Below are 18,532 nucleotides of genomic sequence, written 5' to 3' on the forward strand. Positions count from 1 at the left end.
AAAGTTAGCTTGTTTATTTGGGCTTTTTCTAGTTTCCTGAGGTGGGCTTGTATTGCTATAAACTTTCCTCTTAGAACGGCTTTTGCTGTATCCCATAGGTTTTGGAGTGTTTTAGCTTTGTTGTTATTTGCTGCTAGGTATTTTTTAATTTCCTCTTTGATTTCTTCAGTGATCCATTTGTTGTTGAGTAGCATGTTGTTGAGTCTCCACGTGTTTGTGTTTTTTGCAGTTTTTTTCTTGTTGTTGATTTCCAGTTGTATGGCATTGTGGTCGGAAAAGATGCTTGATATGATTTCAATTTTCTTAAAGTTACCAAGGTTGGATTTGTAGCCCAGGATGTGATCAATCTTAGAGAATGTTCCATGTGCACTTGAGAAGAATGTGTATTCTGTTGCTTTTGGATGGAATGTCCTATAAATATCTATTAAGTCCATGTGGTTTAAAGCATCATTCAGGACCTGTGTTTCCTTATTGATTTTCTGTCTGGTTGTTCTGTCCATTTCTGTAAGTGGGGTGTTGAAGTCCCCCACTATGATTGTGTTATTGTCGATTTCTCCTTTTAAGATTTTTAGCAGTTGCCTTATATATTGTGGTGAACCTGTGTTGGGTGCGTAGATATTTAAAATTGTTATATCATCTTCTTGGGTTGATCCTTTGATCATTATGTAATGTCCTTCTTTGTCCCTTAAAATATTCTTCATTTTAAGGTCTGTTTTGTCTGATATGAGTATTGCTACTCCAGCTTTCTTTTGATCCCCGTTTGCATGAATTATTTTCTTCCTTCCTCTCACTTTCAATTTGTATGTGTCCCTAGAAGTGAAGTGGGTCTCGAAGACAGCATATATATGGATCTTGTTTTTGTATCCATTCAGCCAGTCTGTGTCTTTTGGTTGGGGTGTTTAGTCCATTCACATTTAAGGTAATTATTGATATGTATGTTCTTATTGCCATTTTATTAATTGCTTTGGATTTGTTTTTGCTGCTTTTTCCTTTCCTTCCTCTCTTGTTCTTTTCTGCCTATAGAGGTTCCTTTAGTATTTGTTGTAAGGCTGGTTTAGTGTTGCAGAATTCTCTCAGCTTTTGCTTATCTGAGAAGGTTTTGATTTCTCCTTCAAATCTGAACGAGAGCCTTGCTGGGTAGAGTAATCTTGGTTGGAGGTTTTTTCCTTTCATCACTTTGAGTATATCATGCCACTCCCTTCTGGCCTGCAGAGTTTCTGTTGAAAAATCTGCCAATAGCCTTATTGGGGTTCCCTTGTATGTGATTTGTTTCTTTTCCCTAGCTGCTTTCAAGATTTTCTCTTTGTCTTTAATTTTGGTCAGTTTGATTAGTATGTGTCTTGGGGTGTTCCTTGGGTTTATTTTGTATGGTACTCGTTGTGCTTCCTGGACTTGAGTGATTCCTTCCCCATGTTAGGGAAGTTTTCGGCAATTATCTCTTGGAATATTTTTTCTGTCCCCTTCTCTTTCTCTTCTCCTTCTGGCACCCCTGTAATACGGATGTTGGTGCGTTTCACGTTGTCCCAGGGTTCTCTGAGACTCTCTTCATTTGTTTTCAATCTTTTTTCTCTTTTCTCTTCTGCATCCATAATTTCCACTAATCTGTCCTCCACTTCGCTTATTCGTTCTTCTGCCTCCTGTATTCTCCTGTTAGCTGCTTCTAGTGAATTTTTTATTTCAGTGATTGTATTTTGCATCTCTTCTTGTTTAAGTTTTATATCTTGTATCTCTTTGCTCAGTGTTTCCTGTAAGTTATCCATCTTTGTCTCCAGTTTATTTCCAATGTCTTGCATCATCTTCGGCATCAACAGTCTAAAGTCTTTTTCCTGGAGGCTGAGAATCTCCTCATGGCTTAGCTGTTTTTCTGGGGGTTTTCCTTTCTCCCTCATCTGAGTTATAGTTCTCTGTCTTTTCATTTTTATAGTTTTTTGGTGTGATGACCTTCTTACGGATAATAGAGTTGTAGCCTCTCTTACTTCTGATGTCTGCCCCCCGGTGGCTGAAGTCAGTATGGGGGCTTGGTGTAGGCTTCCTGATGGGAGGGGCTGATGCCTGCCCCCTGGTAAGTGGAGCCGATTCTAATCCCTCTGGTGGGTAGGGCTTAGTCTCTGGATGGGATTAGAGGCAGCTGTGTGCCTGAGGGGTCTTTAGGCAGCCTGTTTACTGAGGGGTGGGGCTGTGATCCCACCTGGGTTGTTGTTTGCCCTGGGGTTTCTCAGCAGCTGAGTGACAGGTGGGGCCAGATTTTCCCAAAATGGCCACCTCCAGAGCAAGACATGCTGCTGAATATTCCTGAGAGCTTTGCTTTCAATGTCCTTCCCTCACAAGAAGCCACATTCACCCCTGTTTTCCCAGGATGTCCTCCAAGAAGTGTGGTCAGGTTTGACCCAGATTCCCTTGGAGACTTTGCTTTGCCCTGGGACTCAGTGCACGTGAAAGTCTGTGTGCGCCTTTTAAGAATGGGGTCTCCCTTTCCCCCAGTCCCATGGAGCTCTTGTGCACAAGCCCCACTGGCCTTCAATGCCAGATGCTCCGGAGCTCTTTCTCCCTGTGCCAGATCCCCACACGTGAGAGTTTGATGTGTGACTCAGAACTCTCACTCCTGTAGGTGAGTCTCTGTGAACCAGTTAGTTTCCAGTCTGTGGAGCTTCCCACCCAGGAGGTATGGGGTTGTTTATATTGCAAAATCGCCCCTCCTACCTCTTGATGTGGCCTCCTCTTTTTCTTCTGGAGTAGGGTATTTAAGGTTTCCATTCCATTTTGGTGAAGTGTGCTCAGTCTTTAGTTGTGAATTTTGTTGTTTTTAGGAGAGAAGTTGAGCTCCACTCCTTCTATTCCGCCATCTTAATCCCTCCCTCTGTTTCAGCTTTCCAGTTGAATGCCATTTGGGCCCAAGTCCTTGAAATCTGAGCTTCTGTTTTCTCCTTTATAAGAACATAATATTTCTGTCCTCACAGCATTTCAGACCACTGGTTCATTACAAAGGCTACCACCCAGGAACAGCCAAATGGAAGGGATGCATGGGGCAAAGCACATGGCACTTCCACACTCCGGAGGACACCAACCTCCCGCCACGGCTACAGAGATCCAACCTATAAGGCTTATTCTTATCTCACAATACCTTAAAATATTTTTTAGATGGCATAAATTAAACTAATGAAAATAAAATGTTATAGGTTATTGAAAATTTTGATATAAAACTAAATCTGAGGAAGTTCCTTATGGTGCAGTGGGTTAAGGATCTGGCATTGCCAGTGCAGCTGTGTATGGGCTGCAACTGTGGGATGGGTTGGCCCAGGAACTCCCACATGTCACCAGTGCAGCCCAAAAAAAACAAACCAGCCAAAAAACAACTAAATCTGAGGTTCCATCTGCTGTAATAAAATTTTTTCCAAAATAAACATCCTTAATGCTAATTGATAGATTATGTAACTAGGAAAAACCTTGGTTTTTGTTGGTTTGTTTGTTTGTTTGTTTGTTTTAGCACCCAAGGCATATGGAAGTTCCTAGGAGTTGAATCAGAGCTACCTCTGCCCCCCTATGCCACAACCACAGCAAGTGTGATCCGAGGCACATCTGTGACCTACACCAGATCCTTAACTGTTGTGGCAACGCTGGATCCTTAACTCCCTAAGCAAGGCCAGGGATCAAACCCACATCCTCATGGATCCTAGTCAGGTTCATTAACTGCTGAGCCATGAAGGGAACTCCAAATTTTTAATCCTTTCCTTTATACTTGGGTAATTGTTTAACATCTGTTTCTTTATATCTTGAAACACTATAATTAACTATTTCAGCTCTAATAACTATTGTACTATAGAAAATCTATAAATGTAAGTCCTTAAATCAACATGCTTCCACAGCCTGATTGTACATATTAGTAGAAGCAACTTAGATCTTTTTTAGGGAAAAGTATTTTAGGAAGGGAGAGAATTACATTTCTGTTCATAATGCTGTTATCATAATTAATATTCTTATTATTAACTATCATTTATAATATTTATAACTGTTCTTTTTAAGGGACATTAACCTTCATCCATTTAGTCCTCGCAATAAATTCCTTGAGATTACAGATTGATAAATTCAAATTCGTATATTAAAGTGACGTGCTTATGTTCTTATAGCTACGTGGTTGAGTTGGACTCTAAACAGAGTGTAAGTTCCTACTCTCTGCTCGGTACTAAGCACTGACAAGAGAAAGATGGTTCCCTGCCCTCACAGAACTTAAGAGCTGACAGAGTCTGACTGCAGAGTCACATGAAGGAGTATGAGTGAGTGAGGAGATGGCAGGTCACTTAGTTGTCTGCCTTTGTTCTTACCAATTGACAGCTTCACGTTCATCTGCGTTATGGGCTTTAAGAGTATTTCCTCACCTATTATAATTTATGCCTCTTCTTGAATCATGACTTCAGGTTAGTATTAGTATTTCAGAATAAAGTGAACACAAATGTAGGAAGGTGGGTAGCACAAATACGCTGTGTTTTCAAGTTACATGATCACAGAGAGTATTGCAGCTTTCTGTGATAACATTAGTTGCAGCACTATTTGTAAATGTCTGTGCCAGTTACTGTTTTCAGCATATATATTGTCTGCTCCTTAAACCAACCCTCTAATCGAAGCATTAGTATCCCCATTTTACAAAAATGACAGATATTATTCTCATTAGTTTATCCCTTGGTGCCTTATCCTCTGTCAAAGTATTGGGTGCAAACTAGCTATTTTATATGAATGAGTATAATTGTATTAAACATTCAAACATGATATGAAACAAGAGAAGTAATAAACATTTTTAGAAGGAGTAATATATTGTCTGGTTTATTTTTATAATATCCTGGCAAGAATATAAGGACATGGGAAAATACTCATGATATAATGCTACCTAGTTATTACTGTCTTGATCCAAAAAGTTAAGAGTTTTTAATGAGAATAACTTGTGCTTTTTTCCAAGTTTTTGGAAGATCTATGAATAGCTTTATTAGATGGTAGTAATTCTGTCTGAAGGACTTAACTTTTTCTTTTTTGAAGATTATGACAATGAAGAGATCTTAACTTATGAGGAGATGTCACTTTATCATCAGCCAGCAAATAGGAAAAGACCCATCATTTTGATTGGTCCACAGAACTGTGGCCAGAATGAATTGCGTCAGAGGCTCATGAACAAAGAAAAAGACCGCTTTGCATCTGCAGTTCCTCGTAAGTTTGGATGCATTCCCATTTCCTCTGCTTTTCAGCTTACCACCTTAGAACCTAACTATGTAGGAAAATTTTTCATCCTTTTTTTGTCAACATTGTTGTTGAAGAACAACTTTGTTTTAACTAAATATTTTAAGAATTTGCTACTAATGATGGTCGTTCTTGAGAAATTTACATTTTTCCTAAGAGTCCTAGTACTAGTTAACTTTCAAAATGAATTTTAGTTTGGGCTTCTTTGACTCCCATGTTTAGTATGGAATCAGCTCCTGTTTTTTGTTTGTTTTTTAAATGAAATGCAAAATGAAGTAATTTAGAGTATAAGCATAAAATGTATTAAATATAACTATTATTAAGATACTACAAACAGGAGTTTCTGTTGTAGTTCAGTGGTAACAAACCCGACTAGTATCCATGAGGATGCGGGTTCAATCTCTGGCCCTGCTCAGTGGGTTAAAGGATCCAGTGTTGCCATGAACTGTGGTGTAGTTTGCAGACATGGCTTGGATTTTGTGTTGCTGTGGTTGTGCCACAGGCCAACAGCTGCAGCCCCAATTCAACCCTTAGCCTGGGAACTTCCATGTGCTGCACCTGCGTCCCTAAAAAAAGATACTAAAACATATTGTTGTTTATATCTTAATCTAGGAATAAAACCAGCCAAATTTAAACACATGGACGCTAATATTTCCTTAATTCGTTAGTTTTTAATTTGTACTACAAAATAAATATTTTATCTGACCAGCAGTATTATCCCTCATCCTTACTTTGATCCACCCCCATTATTTTTACCTGATTCTTTTTGCCTAGATACAACCCGGAGTCGCCGAGACCATGAAGTGGCCGGCAGGGATTACCACTTCGTTTCACGGCAGGCATTTGAGGCAGACATAGCAGCTGGAAAGTTCATTGAGCATGGCGAATTTGAGAAAAATTTGTATGGAACCAGCATAGATTCTGTACGGCAAGTGATCAACTCGGGCAAAATATGTCTTTTAAGTCTTCGTACACAGGTAAAACTATTTTGGTTTAGGGTGTTGAGCTTTTTTTGCAGAGTAATTTTTAGTAGAAACTGTATTTTTATCTAAGAACCACAATTCTCTACAGTTTTTTCACACTAATTCCCTGTGTGAAATTAGACAGGTTGCTAAATCTTTTTCAGTTTCCTAAAAGGGGAGAATAACATATTACATACCCATATACACATATTTTTTTAACCTTAAAATATAGCAACTATGGTGCTGATAGTACTTTAGTATTTTGAAGGTTGTAAAAGAACTTCTCTTTCCTGATTCTAATCTGAAAAAATTAGAGTATTTAAAGGTCATTTTTCTGGTTTTATCTTTTTTCTTTTGTCTTTTTTTAGGGCCATACCCACGGCATATGGAGGTTCCCAGGCTGGAGGTCCAATTGGAGCTACAGCTGCTGGCCTACACCACAGCCATGGCAACGAGGTATCCAAGCCTCATCTGCAACCTACACCACAGCTCACAGCAATGCCAGATCCTTAACCTACTAAGCGAGGCCAGGGATCAAGCCCACATCTTCATGGATACTAGTTAGGTTCATTAACCACTGAGCCATGATGGGAACTCCCATTTTTATGGTTTTAAATGCCGTAGTTCAGGTATCATAATGAGTGCTTGGTTGTAGCTAATGAAACTTCCATTGCTTTCTATCAGACAAAGCAAAACCTTCAAAAATTACTAACAGTTGCTTTTTAGATTTCCATTAAAAAAATAAAATAATTATATAAATTTGGGATTTTTAAGATTGTGAATTCTTTTTCTTTTTTTAGACTGTACAGCTTTAGCATTAAACTTTCCTTAATGTGATGGAATCTACTGTGTATATCAACTCAGGATACATAGGCAGTGGTCATTAGAGATGTATATGAAGGAGAATTGACTCCAAATGGCTTTCCTGAAATAGTAATTAGGTTTATTTTTTAGTGAACAAAAGAGCTTATTAGTCTCTACTATTTAATTGTAAACATTAGATTTGAGAGACACATCAGTGTTTTTTCTTAATTCCTTCGGAATTCTTTATATTATTTTGGCTAACAGATTTACCAAAGAACTTAAGAGTATTTAAACATATTGTCTTAATTATTATTTTTAGGTAGAAAAGGGCAAGTCTCTCTCATCTCCATTTTTGTAGAGTGCTTCACTCTAGGAACACAGTCCCTTAATTCAAACAACCTGCTTTTTTGGTGTTTTGTTAGGGCCGCACCCATGGCATATGGAAGTTCCCAGGCTAAGGGTCAAATCGAAGCTGCAGCTGCTGGCCTACACCGCAGCCACAGCAACACCATATCTGAGCCATGTCTGTGACCTACACCACAGCACCCGGCAATGCTGGATCCTTAACTCACTGACCAGTGCCAGGAATCGATCCTGCATCCTCATGGATGCAGACGGGTTTGTTACTGCAAGCCACAATGGGAACTCCAAAACAAACAATCTGCTTTTTTTACTTGAATGTGCTTTTCCAGTGCTTTCTTTCATATGCGTTTATGAAGTTTTTTTCTGATTCTTTTTGCATTTAGGCCTTGGCACATGGTAAAGTGACTGCTCATTTATAATTCCTTCAAAATGGATTTTTATTATAATCTGTATGTGATCTTACTAGCAGGATATTTTATTATTACGTAATTGTCATCCTTCAATATCATTCGTTTTTATTTCATTATATTAAAAAAAAGTAAGCCAATATTATGTGTGTGTGTGTTACAGTACACAATATATTCTTACACTGAATGGTAGGATCTTTCTTTATAGTCATTGAAGACTCTCCGGAATTCAGACTTGAAACCGTATATTATCTTCATTGCACCCCCTTCACAAGAAAGACTTCGGGCACTATTGGCCAAAGAGGGCAAGAATCCAAAGGTAAAGTTCAGCTGTTATACTGTCCCAGACAGTCATGACTTAATATGTCACAGTGCTTAAAAGCTACATCAGCTGAGGCTTCCAGATTGATTATGCTTTTTGCCATATCCCTTTTCCCCACATTTCTGGATTTGACTTCCTTGGACTTGGGCAGCTCTCCAAAGTGGGGGCGGGGGGAGCTTGGCTTCTCTTGTTGTTTTCCTTACGTTCCGTATTGTTACTCCAAATGTGAAGGTAACCTTTGGTATTTCTTAAAGCGTCCTTAATCTTCACACAGATCTGTGTTATTTCCAACAAGGATTAAGTTACACCCCCCCCAAAATTTTTTTTCATCAGATTCTTAGGGATTATTTTCTCTGCCCATATTCCACATATGCGGGAACCTAAAGTTGAGTGCTCTTTTCTCCTCTTTTTCTCATTGTATGTTCTGTCTTCTGCCTTTAATCTCCTACATGTTCTGATATGGAAAAACATTATTATTAATTATTTTAGATGCTGGATATGGTTGAGGTATTAAAAATTAAATAATAATGATATATTAATCAGAGAGCATTGAGATTTTATTTAAATGTATGAAATGAAAGCCAGCAAGTGACTTCCTATATCAAAGTAACTCTTCCTTGTTTTTGGCTGATTTCCTAAATACTTCTATTTTACAAAGGAGTCACCTAGATCCGATTCCATTGGCTACGCCTCTAAATCTCCTTTTAAAAGCTGTAAACACACATAATTATACTCCTCCCTAAAAGCTCAAGAGTCATTAAAACATAACAACACTCCTTTTCTTTGATTCCTGGCTGTTTACCACATCCAGCAGCCCTCCTCTTCTACTCTAAGTCTACTTACATTTGTTATTCACTCTATATGTGAAGGTGGTGTTTTTCAGTGTTTTAGACGTCAGGGCCTTGCTTCTCCTATGTGTTGAACATAATTCTGATTGCTTTGTTTAGGCTAAGTAGGCTCACTGGTGGTTAAAGTAGTGTTTCACTCCTTTTTCATTTTTGCAGCACAAATGTAGGTTCATAAATAAATGATGTCAGAGTCTCTGCTGTCCTTAGCACTTGGGGTGACACAAAAGAAATATGAGGCATAGTCACCGGCTGTTCTTGAGGAAGAGCACAATATAATATGCAAAAAAAAGATTAATAGTTTGTAAAACTGAGAGCAGTAACTACTTTGGATGACCAGAACTATTCTGGTTGTTCTAGAAGAGGGGGGATGCACATATAAAGGACCAGAATGGACTCCATTTTACTTGTTCAACCTCATTTTCTATTTTCTCACATGCATACTAATTTTTTGTTAGGTTATTCTTCTTCAACAAGGATTTAATACCATGCCAGGGGCTGTATGCCACTCCAGGATATGTTAAGCAACTTTCTTGTGGTCTCTGGCAGTGCTCTCATGGAATTTTTTACCTCCTTTATTTTGAAAAAGCTATCCCACATTAAGAGAGTTCGAGAAAGAATACCGATTAACAGTTGATCCTTGAACAGTGTGGTGGTTGGGGCACCAATACCTCTATGCAGTCAAAAAATTTCGTGTAACTCAGTCAGCCCTCCGTATCTACAGTTCCACATCCTTGGATTCAACCAACCACAGATAGTGTAGTACTGTAGTATTTACTACTGAAAAAAAAATCCTCGTACAAGTGGACCATGAATTTCAAACCCATGCTGTTCAAGGATCAACTGTATACATATTTTTAAAGCAGGAACTTAATCAGTACCAGAATGTTTTAGCAGTATACAGTATGCTTGATTTTCTAATTATAATTTTCTAATTAACAAAATTAACTTTATTGAGGTTACTTTATGAGGTTATGTTGCATGCATTTTAATTGTATCATTTAGTGAGTTTTGGCAAAATGTAAAACTAACTACCATGTCAGTTCATATATAGACCATTTTCATCACTCTAGAAAAGTTCTCTCATGCCCCTTTGAAGTACCCCCCCCTGCGACCTACACCACAGCTCACGGCAACGCTGGATCCTTAACCCACTGAGCAAAGCCAGGGATTGAACCTCATGGTTCCTAGTTGGATTTGTTTCTGCTGCGCCATGACGGGAACTCCAGAAGTGTTTAATGAAAAACAGCCATTCTTTGGTATCTGGGGAGTTGGTTCCAGGACCTGCTGCAGATACCAAAGTCTTGGATGCTTAAGTCCCATAGTTGGCCTTCTGTATCTGTATTCACATCTGTGGATTAAACCCACCGCAGATCATGTAGTACTGTATTTATTGAAAAACATCCCCTACACGCAGTTCAGACCTGTGTTGTTCAGGGGTCAACTACATACTCTTTCATTTTTCTTATGGTTAATGTTATTTGTATAGTGTCTAAAAAAGTTTGCCTCCTCTAGTATTACAAAGATTTATTCCCGTTTTCTTCTAAGATTATAAAGATTTATTCCTGTTTTCTTCTTAAAGTTTTTTTTGCATTAGCTTTCATTTTCAGGTCTATAATCCATCTCAAATTCATCTGTTTTAGCGTGAGGTAAGAGTAGAGGTGTGGGGTTTGTTTTATTTTTTTTTTTTTACTTGCATCTGTAGCATGTGGAAGTTCCTAGGCTGGGGGTTGAATCCGAGCTACAGCTGCTGACCTACACCACAGCCACAGCCACACCAGATCCGAGCTGTGTCTACGACCTACACCATAGCTCACGGCAACGCCAGAGTCTTAACCCACTGAGTGAGGCCAGGGATCGAATCTGAATCCTCATGGTACTAGTCACGTTCTTTTTCCACTGTGCCATGATCGGAATGCCTGGGTTTGTTTTAATCACATGTGGCTCTCCACTTGCTTTCGCATCATTTCTTAAAAAGATTATTCTTTCTCCCACTGAATTACATTGGCATCGTTGTCAAAAATGACTTGACCAAATACGGGGAGGGATAATTTCTGGACTCTATTTTGTATTTATGTTAATATCACACATTGTCTCTTTTTTTTTTTTTTTGGCTGCACGTGCCACATGTGGAAGTTCTTGGGCCAGGGATTAAACCAGCACCACGGCAGTGACCCAAGCCACTACAGTGACAGTGCTGGATACTTAACCCACTGAGCCACATGGGAACTGCTAATATCACATTGTCTTTAATATAGTTTTATTTTAATTGTAGAAAAACCATCATAAAAAGGAATGAAGTACTGATAACATGGTACAACATGGATGAACCTTGAAAACATGAGTGAAAGAACCCAGTCACAAAGACCATGTTTTATATGATTCCATTATTTGGAATGTCCAGAATAAGCAAATCTGTAGAGACCTAAAGTAGATTAGTGGTTGCCTAGGGCTGGGGGTTGGGAGAAAATGGGAAATGGCTGCAAACGACTGTGGTGTTTTAGGAGGGAGGTCAAAGTGGAGTGGAGGGTGATGAAAATGTTCCAAAATTGGTTGTGGTGTTGATCGCACAACTCCTCTGGGACTGTACTAAAAACTAGTGAATCATACATTTTTAAGTGGGTGAATTGTATGAATTCACCATTGAATCGGTTCCAATTCACCATTAAATGGATGAATTATAAATGAATTGTATTTAAGAAAGCTGTTATGGGGGGGGAATAAGAATCCTAAAAGGCTTTTTTGTAGATTTGAAAAGGTTATTTTTAAATCTGTATGGAAATTTAAAAGAATAACCCAAACACTTTAGAAAAAAGACCTAAATTGCAGGACTCTTGTCTTTGTTAAATTTTTTTTCCGTTTAATTAACATCTCTTTTTATTCTTTCTTTATACTTTGGCTTTAATTTGCACTTGTTCTAGTTTTGGAAGAAAACTTGGATGATTTTTAAACCTTTCTTCACTTTTCTAAATGAAGTTATAAATTTCACTCTAAGCATTTCATTAGTTGCATCCTACAAATTGAGGTTATATTTTTCTATTTTCTCTTCTTTTGGGGGGGGGGTTGTTTTAGGGCCACACCAGCAGCATATGGAAGTTCCCAGGCTAGGGGTCAAATCAGAGCTACAGCTGCCAGCCTATACCACAGCCACAGCAATGCCAGATCTGAGCTCCTTTTGTGACCTACACCACAGCTCACGGCAATGCTGGATCCTTAACCCACTGAGCGAGGCCAGGGATCAAACCCACAACCTCATAGTTCCTAGTCGGATTCATTTCTGCTTCGCCACAATGGGAACTCCTGAGGTTATATTTTTCATTACCATTTTGTTAAATATTTTCTAATTTCCTTTGTCATTTTTTTTAACCCATGAATTATTTAGAAGTATCTAATTTCAACCTATTAGTGAATTTAAAAATATTGTATTGATTTATAATTCCGCTGTGGTAAGGCAGCATACTCTGTAAGATGTCAAGTCTTTGAAATTTTGTTGAGCCTCATTTTATGATCCAGTATCTGTTCTTTTGTCGGTGCATGTTCCTACATGCCAGAAAGAATGTGTATTTTGCAGCTGTTAGGTAAAGGGTGATGTATCTCATTGCCTTTTTATTCCACTTGTTTTATCTCCCTTGGTATTTAATGGTGCTTTATCGCATGATAGATTTGAGTAAAATCAAATCCTCAATTTTAACTCTATGAAGTAGTGCTAGGAAATTGATGGTGTTCATCATTGGGAGAAAAATGTAATCAGTTATCTGATTGTACTCTGAATCTGTTCTGCTACAGTGGGGGCTTGAGAGTGGTAAAAGAATAGCATGAACTGATGTGGTCAATTTTGCCTATGGGCTAGTTTTTCCAGGCCAAAAATTTTTGAGCAAAAACATTTCATTTCAATTTAGTCATGAATTGTAATTTGAAAAATTTAAGTACCAAATAAATGACATAAGCCATTTTGGCAAAAGATGAACTAATATTTAAGTTTGATAAAGAAGAACTGTGAGGACTGGATAGTAATGTGAATCTGTGTAAAATGCTGGGCTTGATATTTAGGTTTCAAATCCAGTAACAAAGTTTAGATTCTATTTGTGTTCTGGAAAGTTCTCTTAATAATCTTGAGCTTTGAGTAGATGCAAGTTTTAGCAAGAGTGTCACAGTGTGTTCAGTTACAATGGTGTAGTCGAGTCCCCACTGGGAAACAAAGGGTTCTGTGTGCCACAACCAGATGCACAGCATTCCAGAATGAAATTAGAGCGCCACACAAGACATCGACTGAGGACAAGCCAGGGCGGACACATTCTTAATGTTTTCCTGCTGTTACAGAAGCTCAGCCAGTTGATGATAGACTGTTTGGTATTGTGGGTCTAATGTAGTATTGATGTCTAGCCTTTATGTCTGAGACATTTGGACATTAATTTGTCTTCATTGATGGGGTGATTTGGGGTAGTTACACTTTCTTGGACACGTGGGCCTGATAATCAGGAGGGTCTGGATAAGTTTTGCATATAACCTTGCCACCTGCTTGTGTGAAAGACCTTTCTCTTATGCATGATGTTAAAGAGGCTTCACAGACTCTTCTTAGGATTTGTTTTTGAATCTTAAAAGACCTCCTTTGTGAGAGTTCCCTTTGTGGCTCAGCGGTAACAAACCCAACTAGTATCCATGAGGATGTGGGTTTGATCCCTGGCCTTGCTCAGTAGGTTAAGGATATGGCATTGCCATGAACTGTGGTGTAGGTCGCAGACACGGCTTGGATCCTCCGTGGCTGTGGCTGTGCTGTAGGCTGGCCGCTGCAGCGCCGATTCAACTCCCAGCCTGAGAACTTCCATATGCCTTGAGTGTGGCCCTAAAAAGACAGAAAAGTAAATAAAGACGTCCTTTTTGTAATGGAAACAGAAGCAATTTAAAGTATTAAATTGAGTATCTCCCAAAAAACACAGAAGATACCATTCTGTTGATGCTTTTCTTTTCTCATAATGTTTACTCTTTCTAACTCTGCAGCAGATATAAGGGCAGGGACATTCTGTAAGAGTCAAGAATAGATCGCGCTTAGGGTCCTGACAGAAAGTTTCACTCTGTTACAGATGTTATTTTTAGGAAGAGATTATTATGCCCTAAAATGTATGAAAACAAGTATCAGTAAGAAGTTCAAAATAACAGTCTGTATTCTTGAGGCCTCTGGTCTTGCGGGTGAAATAAGACAGATATACATAGAAACCTAAATAGCTGTATAAACAGGTTATTAGTATGTCCCAAATGATTCACAATATGAGTGTTGAAGATGCCAGAGCAAAGCAAATCCCTGTGGCCATGGCAGCGTTGGTGAGGAGCTCATGAAAAGATTTTGAGAGAAGGAGAGCAGCGTTAAGGCCTTTTCTTTCTCTTTCTCTTTTTTTTGTCTTTTGTCTTTTTGTTGTTGTTGTTGTTGTTGCTATTTCTTGGGCCGCTCCCCACGGCATATGGAGGTTCCCAGGCTAGGGGTCGAATCGGAGCTGTAGCTACCGGCCTACGCCAGAGCCACAGCAACTCGGGATCCGAGCCGCGTCTGCAACCTACACCACAGCTCACGGCAACGCCGGATCGTTAACCCACTGAGCAAGGGCAGGGACCGAACCTGCAACCTCATGGTTCCTAGTCGGATTCGTTAACCACTGCGCCACGACGGGAACTCCAAGGCCTTTTCTTGTTCTTCAGCTATCACCGATCCATTGCGTATTTTGGTAAGGAATGGAATTACCTGTTTTTGTCTTCTCTTTGCAGCCTGAAGAGTTGAGAGAAATCATTGAGAAGACTAGAGAGATGGAGCAGAACAACGGCCACTACTTTGACACGGCAATTGTGAACTCAGATCTTGATAAAGCCTATCAGGAATTGCTTAGGTTGATTAACAAACTTGATACTGAACCTCAGTGGGTACCATCCACTTGGCTGAGGTGAAGGAAACATCCATTCTGTGGCACAGTTGGACTTGATGTGGCAAACTGCCCATAGGAAGATAGCCCTGACTTCAGCAAGACTCTGAGAAGATGGCAGGCAGTATAAACGGTAGACCTGTTCTTAGATCTTCAACTAGTGAGAAGAAAACCCCTGTAGGTGTTGTAACAGCAGTCTTTATCTCTGTACATGGCTTTACAGATTCTCGCCTCATTTGGGGATTTTAAATGGAAGTTTTCAGCGGAGCAGTTCCATTTTATACACATAAAAACCTTGTAATTCTGTTTTCACCTAACTAAATCTTTTTCGACTAGTCATATTTCCATGAAAAATTTGTGTGTATATATATACATGATGGTCTCACATAGTAATAAATACTCATGTTATTTAACAGTTAACTTAAAAGATTTCATGGAAATGTGGGTGTGAAGGGAAACTGGTTCTGTGCATTAGGCAAGACAACATCTGGTTGGTTAAAAGACCAGTGATCAGAAATACTTTTTTTTAAAAAAATGGTGCCACTTTGGTCTGGAGCTAGCTACTCTGTTAGGCTTGAATTCATTTGTGTATCTTTTAATTCTTAAAAACATTCCATTAGAAGCATGAATTTTTCAGCTCAAACTCTGTGGATCAGACTTCATAGCAGACTGATCTAAAACATATACAACATGCTGATCTTTTTAAAGATAAAATGATTTTCTGAATTTTTCTTCTTCAACTATTGCAACTGATTTGATAACTTCCTTTTCCTGACCTGTATAGTACAATAGAATGTGGTGTAAGTTACATTTTTATGATGACTGGGCAGATGTTTATATAAACTGTGTTGACTGTTAAAAGTTTCTTCATGATGCAGAGTTTTTTACATACATGAGAGGACTTAGCACATTTGACAGTTTTTGAATTTTAATATGAATACAGTGTAATATGGTGACTGCTTTATACAGGTAAAAAACTGGAATTCTGTGATCAATATGGCTGCTGTACTGTATACTAATATTTAATTAAAAATGGTCATTGATTACACTTGTTCAGCATTGGAATAAAATTATATGTATGAGGGAATGATATGAGAGTTAACTTTGAGATCAGAAGAAAAGGATGACCTGAAAGTTACTGGAACATTTTAGGAAAAGAACATTGCAGAGGGAAAAGCTAAGTGTATAGAAACAGGTTTTTATCCAAATAAGGTCTGCATCTTATGACCAGAATGCAACAAGCTTGCTAAATCATAAAATGTTTAAGCTTATGGGATTTTCTGTCTCTATAGCTTGTAGCTTTGAAATTCACCTTCTGTACTTGGCATGGAAAAGTTAATTTGTAGTGTTCTCAAGGTTCTAGAGATGGTGTGATGTGTGACAACCTCAAATGTGAATGTCTTGATTTTATTTTTATGACTTTACCTATAACATTTCCTGTACCCAAAGCTAAACACTGGAATAATACTGAATTGTCACTTAATTTAACATAGGCAATTGTTTTTAATGAGTAGCTTGTCTCAGTGTCATGTGTGTGTTTTCTTTTACATAATTTTATTTGAATATGGACAGTTTATATGTTGCCTTTTTCTGTTCAAATTTGCATGGCCCTCAGAGTTGGCTGTGGAGTATGTCTCTTGTGGAAATACTTTCAGAATAATGTTCCCTAGGAAGAAAGTAACGTCCCTGGGTCGAGGGAAGGAATGCCATACATGCTGTCTTTTCAGGGCTGAAACACTCCACTTTATGGCAGGAAAATAACACAGGTCACACTGATTTTCAGCAATGAAAACCAAGGACTGTAAGTACTTAGTATTTTCACCATTCCAGTTTCTTTTCAGGAAGGAAAGGTAGTAGTCTATGATAGACAGTGGAGTTTTGTGAGCTACTTATCATAACTGACAACTATTTTCAACCCTAAGATCTAAAATGTTAGCGGTTTGATTCGTTAGGATGAGATTTTATGTGGTGTCAGTAAATGGCTGCTGTGCTAGTCCCTGAATTAGCCTGTAGACTGTAGGGCCACACGAAGGCCATGTGCCGTGGCGACTAAGGCATGGCTTTAACAAGCAAATCCAAGTCCCCTACAGAGGCACAGGCCATGTCACAGTATATCCTTAGAAGTCTAAGGAGTTATTTTGGGGGTCACTGAAGTCCTATAATTCTTTCTCCTCAGCAGTGGCAGAAGGATAGAAATGGTTATCTCAAACTTTCCTCAGTCCCAGTGCTATGGATGTGCTAATACTCAACACAGTCCCTCAACAACGTGACAAAGGAGTTGTTGCAGACTTCCTTCAAAGAAAATGGGAAAAAGTTGCTCTCCCCTGGCTGTGCTACGTGCTCTGGCCAGTTCCATTTCCTCTCCCTCCCCAGTGTGAGGGAGGGCTTAACCACTTACAGAATGATACCAATAGCTAATGAAATGCACATTAGTTCAAATAAGGAAATAATCTTCCTTTACTAAATTTTCTTAAGTCAGAACAAAAAAAAAAAAAAAAAAAGAATGGTGTTTAGATTAATCCAGATTTGCTTTCTATGAAAATCTAATGTCTGGATTTTTTTCCTTTTCTCATCGCCTAAGGAATAAGTATTGATAAGGAATAATTTGAATGTAATTTTGTGAATGTGTATGGAAAATATAAACCAGGGATTTAGCCTTAATAAAGGTAACCTTTGACATTTATATTAATCCTCCTTTGTACTCTTATCCTGCCTGTATCTACACTGTTATTTTGAGATGTAATACTGCACCCACAGTAATGTAAAAATAAAAAGTAAAATTATATTTCAAATTTTAAAAGCTACTCAGTACTTTCTCTTGATGTGTTTATATCCTCTGCCATTCAGCGTTTCAACACACCTAATGACCCACCCTTCCTTCAAATTTTGCCAGAATCAAGTCCATTGGAATCTCTGGGTAAAACAAAAATACATTTTAATTATTTCTTCATAGTGGAAGAGTATCCCACATTGGCTGAAATGTAGGAATTTTTTCCTTTTTTTTTTTTTTTTAACTACATTAAAGATAGACAACTTAAAGCTGTGAACTGTCAAGTTTTCTGGAGAAGAAGGTATGTAATATTTAGGCAAATTCCACTTACATGCAACCATGGGTTTGAGAACACTGAGGATAGGATGTGAGTGGTTGACAAATATGTAACATATTTCATTTCTCCCCTTTTTTTCTACAATACCTGCTCTGTAGCTCTCAAAGGAGGCAAATGATATACTAACAAAAAGTGTCACACATACACACACATCTGCTACCCCCCCTCTAGCTTTCTAGTCCTGTTCCTGATCTGTCCACTACTGTCTCCCGTTTCTCTTTAACAATATCCTAAACCATAAAATAAAAATAAAATCATCAGCACTTCTGTAGGGAGATTAGAGAAGGCCAGTAAACACCAGAGGTTTATAAAGCCACAAGAGAAATCTAGGGTACTTATCTGTTTCTCCACATCTACCTTAACTGATTTTTGCCTCCTAGAGTGGCAGTACATACTGCTCAAGAACCAAGGCTCTACTATTTATAACAGTCAAGACATGGGAACGACCTAAATGTCCACTGATTGATAGATGAATAGATGAATAAAGATGTCGTTTACATATGTACAATGAGATATTACTCAGCCATACAAAAGAATGAAATAATACCATTTGCAGCAACATCGATGGACCTAGAGATCATACTAAAGTC

General features: G+C 38.5%; 1 protein-coding gene across 3 annotated transcripts in view; it reads left to right on the forward strand.

The window, feature by feature from the left end:
- The window catches only part of PALS1 (protein associated with LIN7 1, MAGUK p55 family member), a 100,478-nt gene extending 82,843 nt beyond the window's left edge, over nt 1–17,635 (forward strand). For all 3 annotated transcript variants that reach the window (XM_003356738.6, XM_005656336.4, XM_013989105.3), the window contains 4 exons: nt 5,026–5,193; nt 5,998–6,200; nt 7,968–8,078; nt 14,684–17,635. In XM_003356738.6, coding sequence (XP_003356786.2) covers nt 5,026–5,193; nt 5,998–6,200; nt 7,968–8,078; nt 14,684–14,860 — 659 coding nt within the window. In that variant the 3' untranslated portion in view covers nt 14,861–17,635. The remainder of the gene's footprint in view (nt 1–5,025; nt 5,194–5,997; nt 6,201–7,967; nt 8,079–14,683) is intronic.
- The last annotated feature ends 897 nt before the right edge of the window (nt 17,636–18,532 follow it).

Source organism: Sus scrofa, chromosome 7, assembly GCF_054392235.1.
Source record: "Sus scrofa isolate SSC_HxYL_T2T_F1_AM1 chromosome 7, Sscrofa_HxYL_maternal_Yorkshire_Landrace_v2.0, whole genome shotgun sequence".
Lineage (NCBI taxonomy): Eukaryota > Metazoa > Chordata > Mammalia > Artiodactyla > Suidae > Sus > Sus scrofa.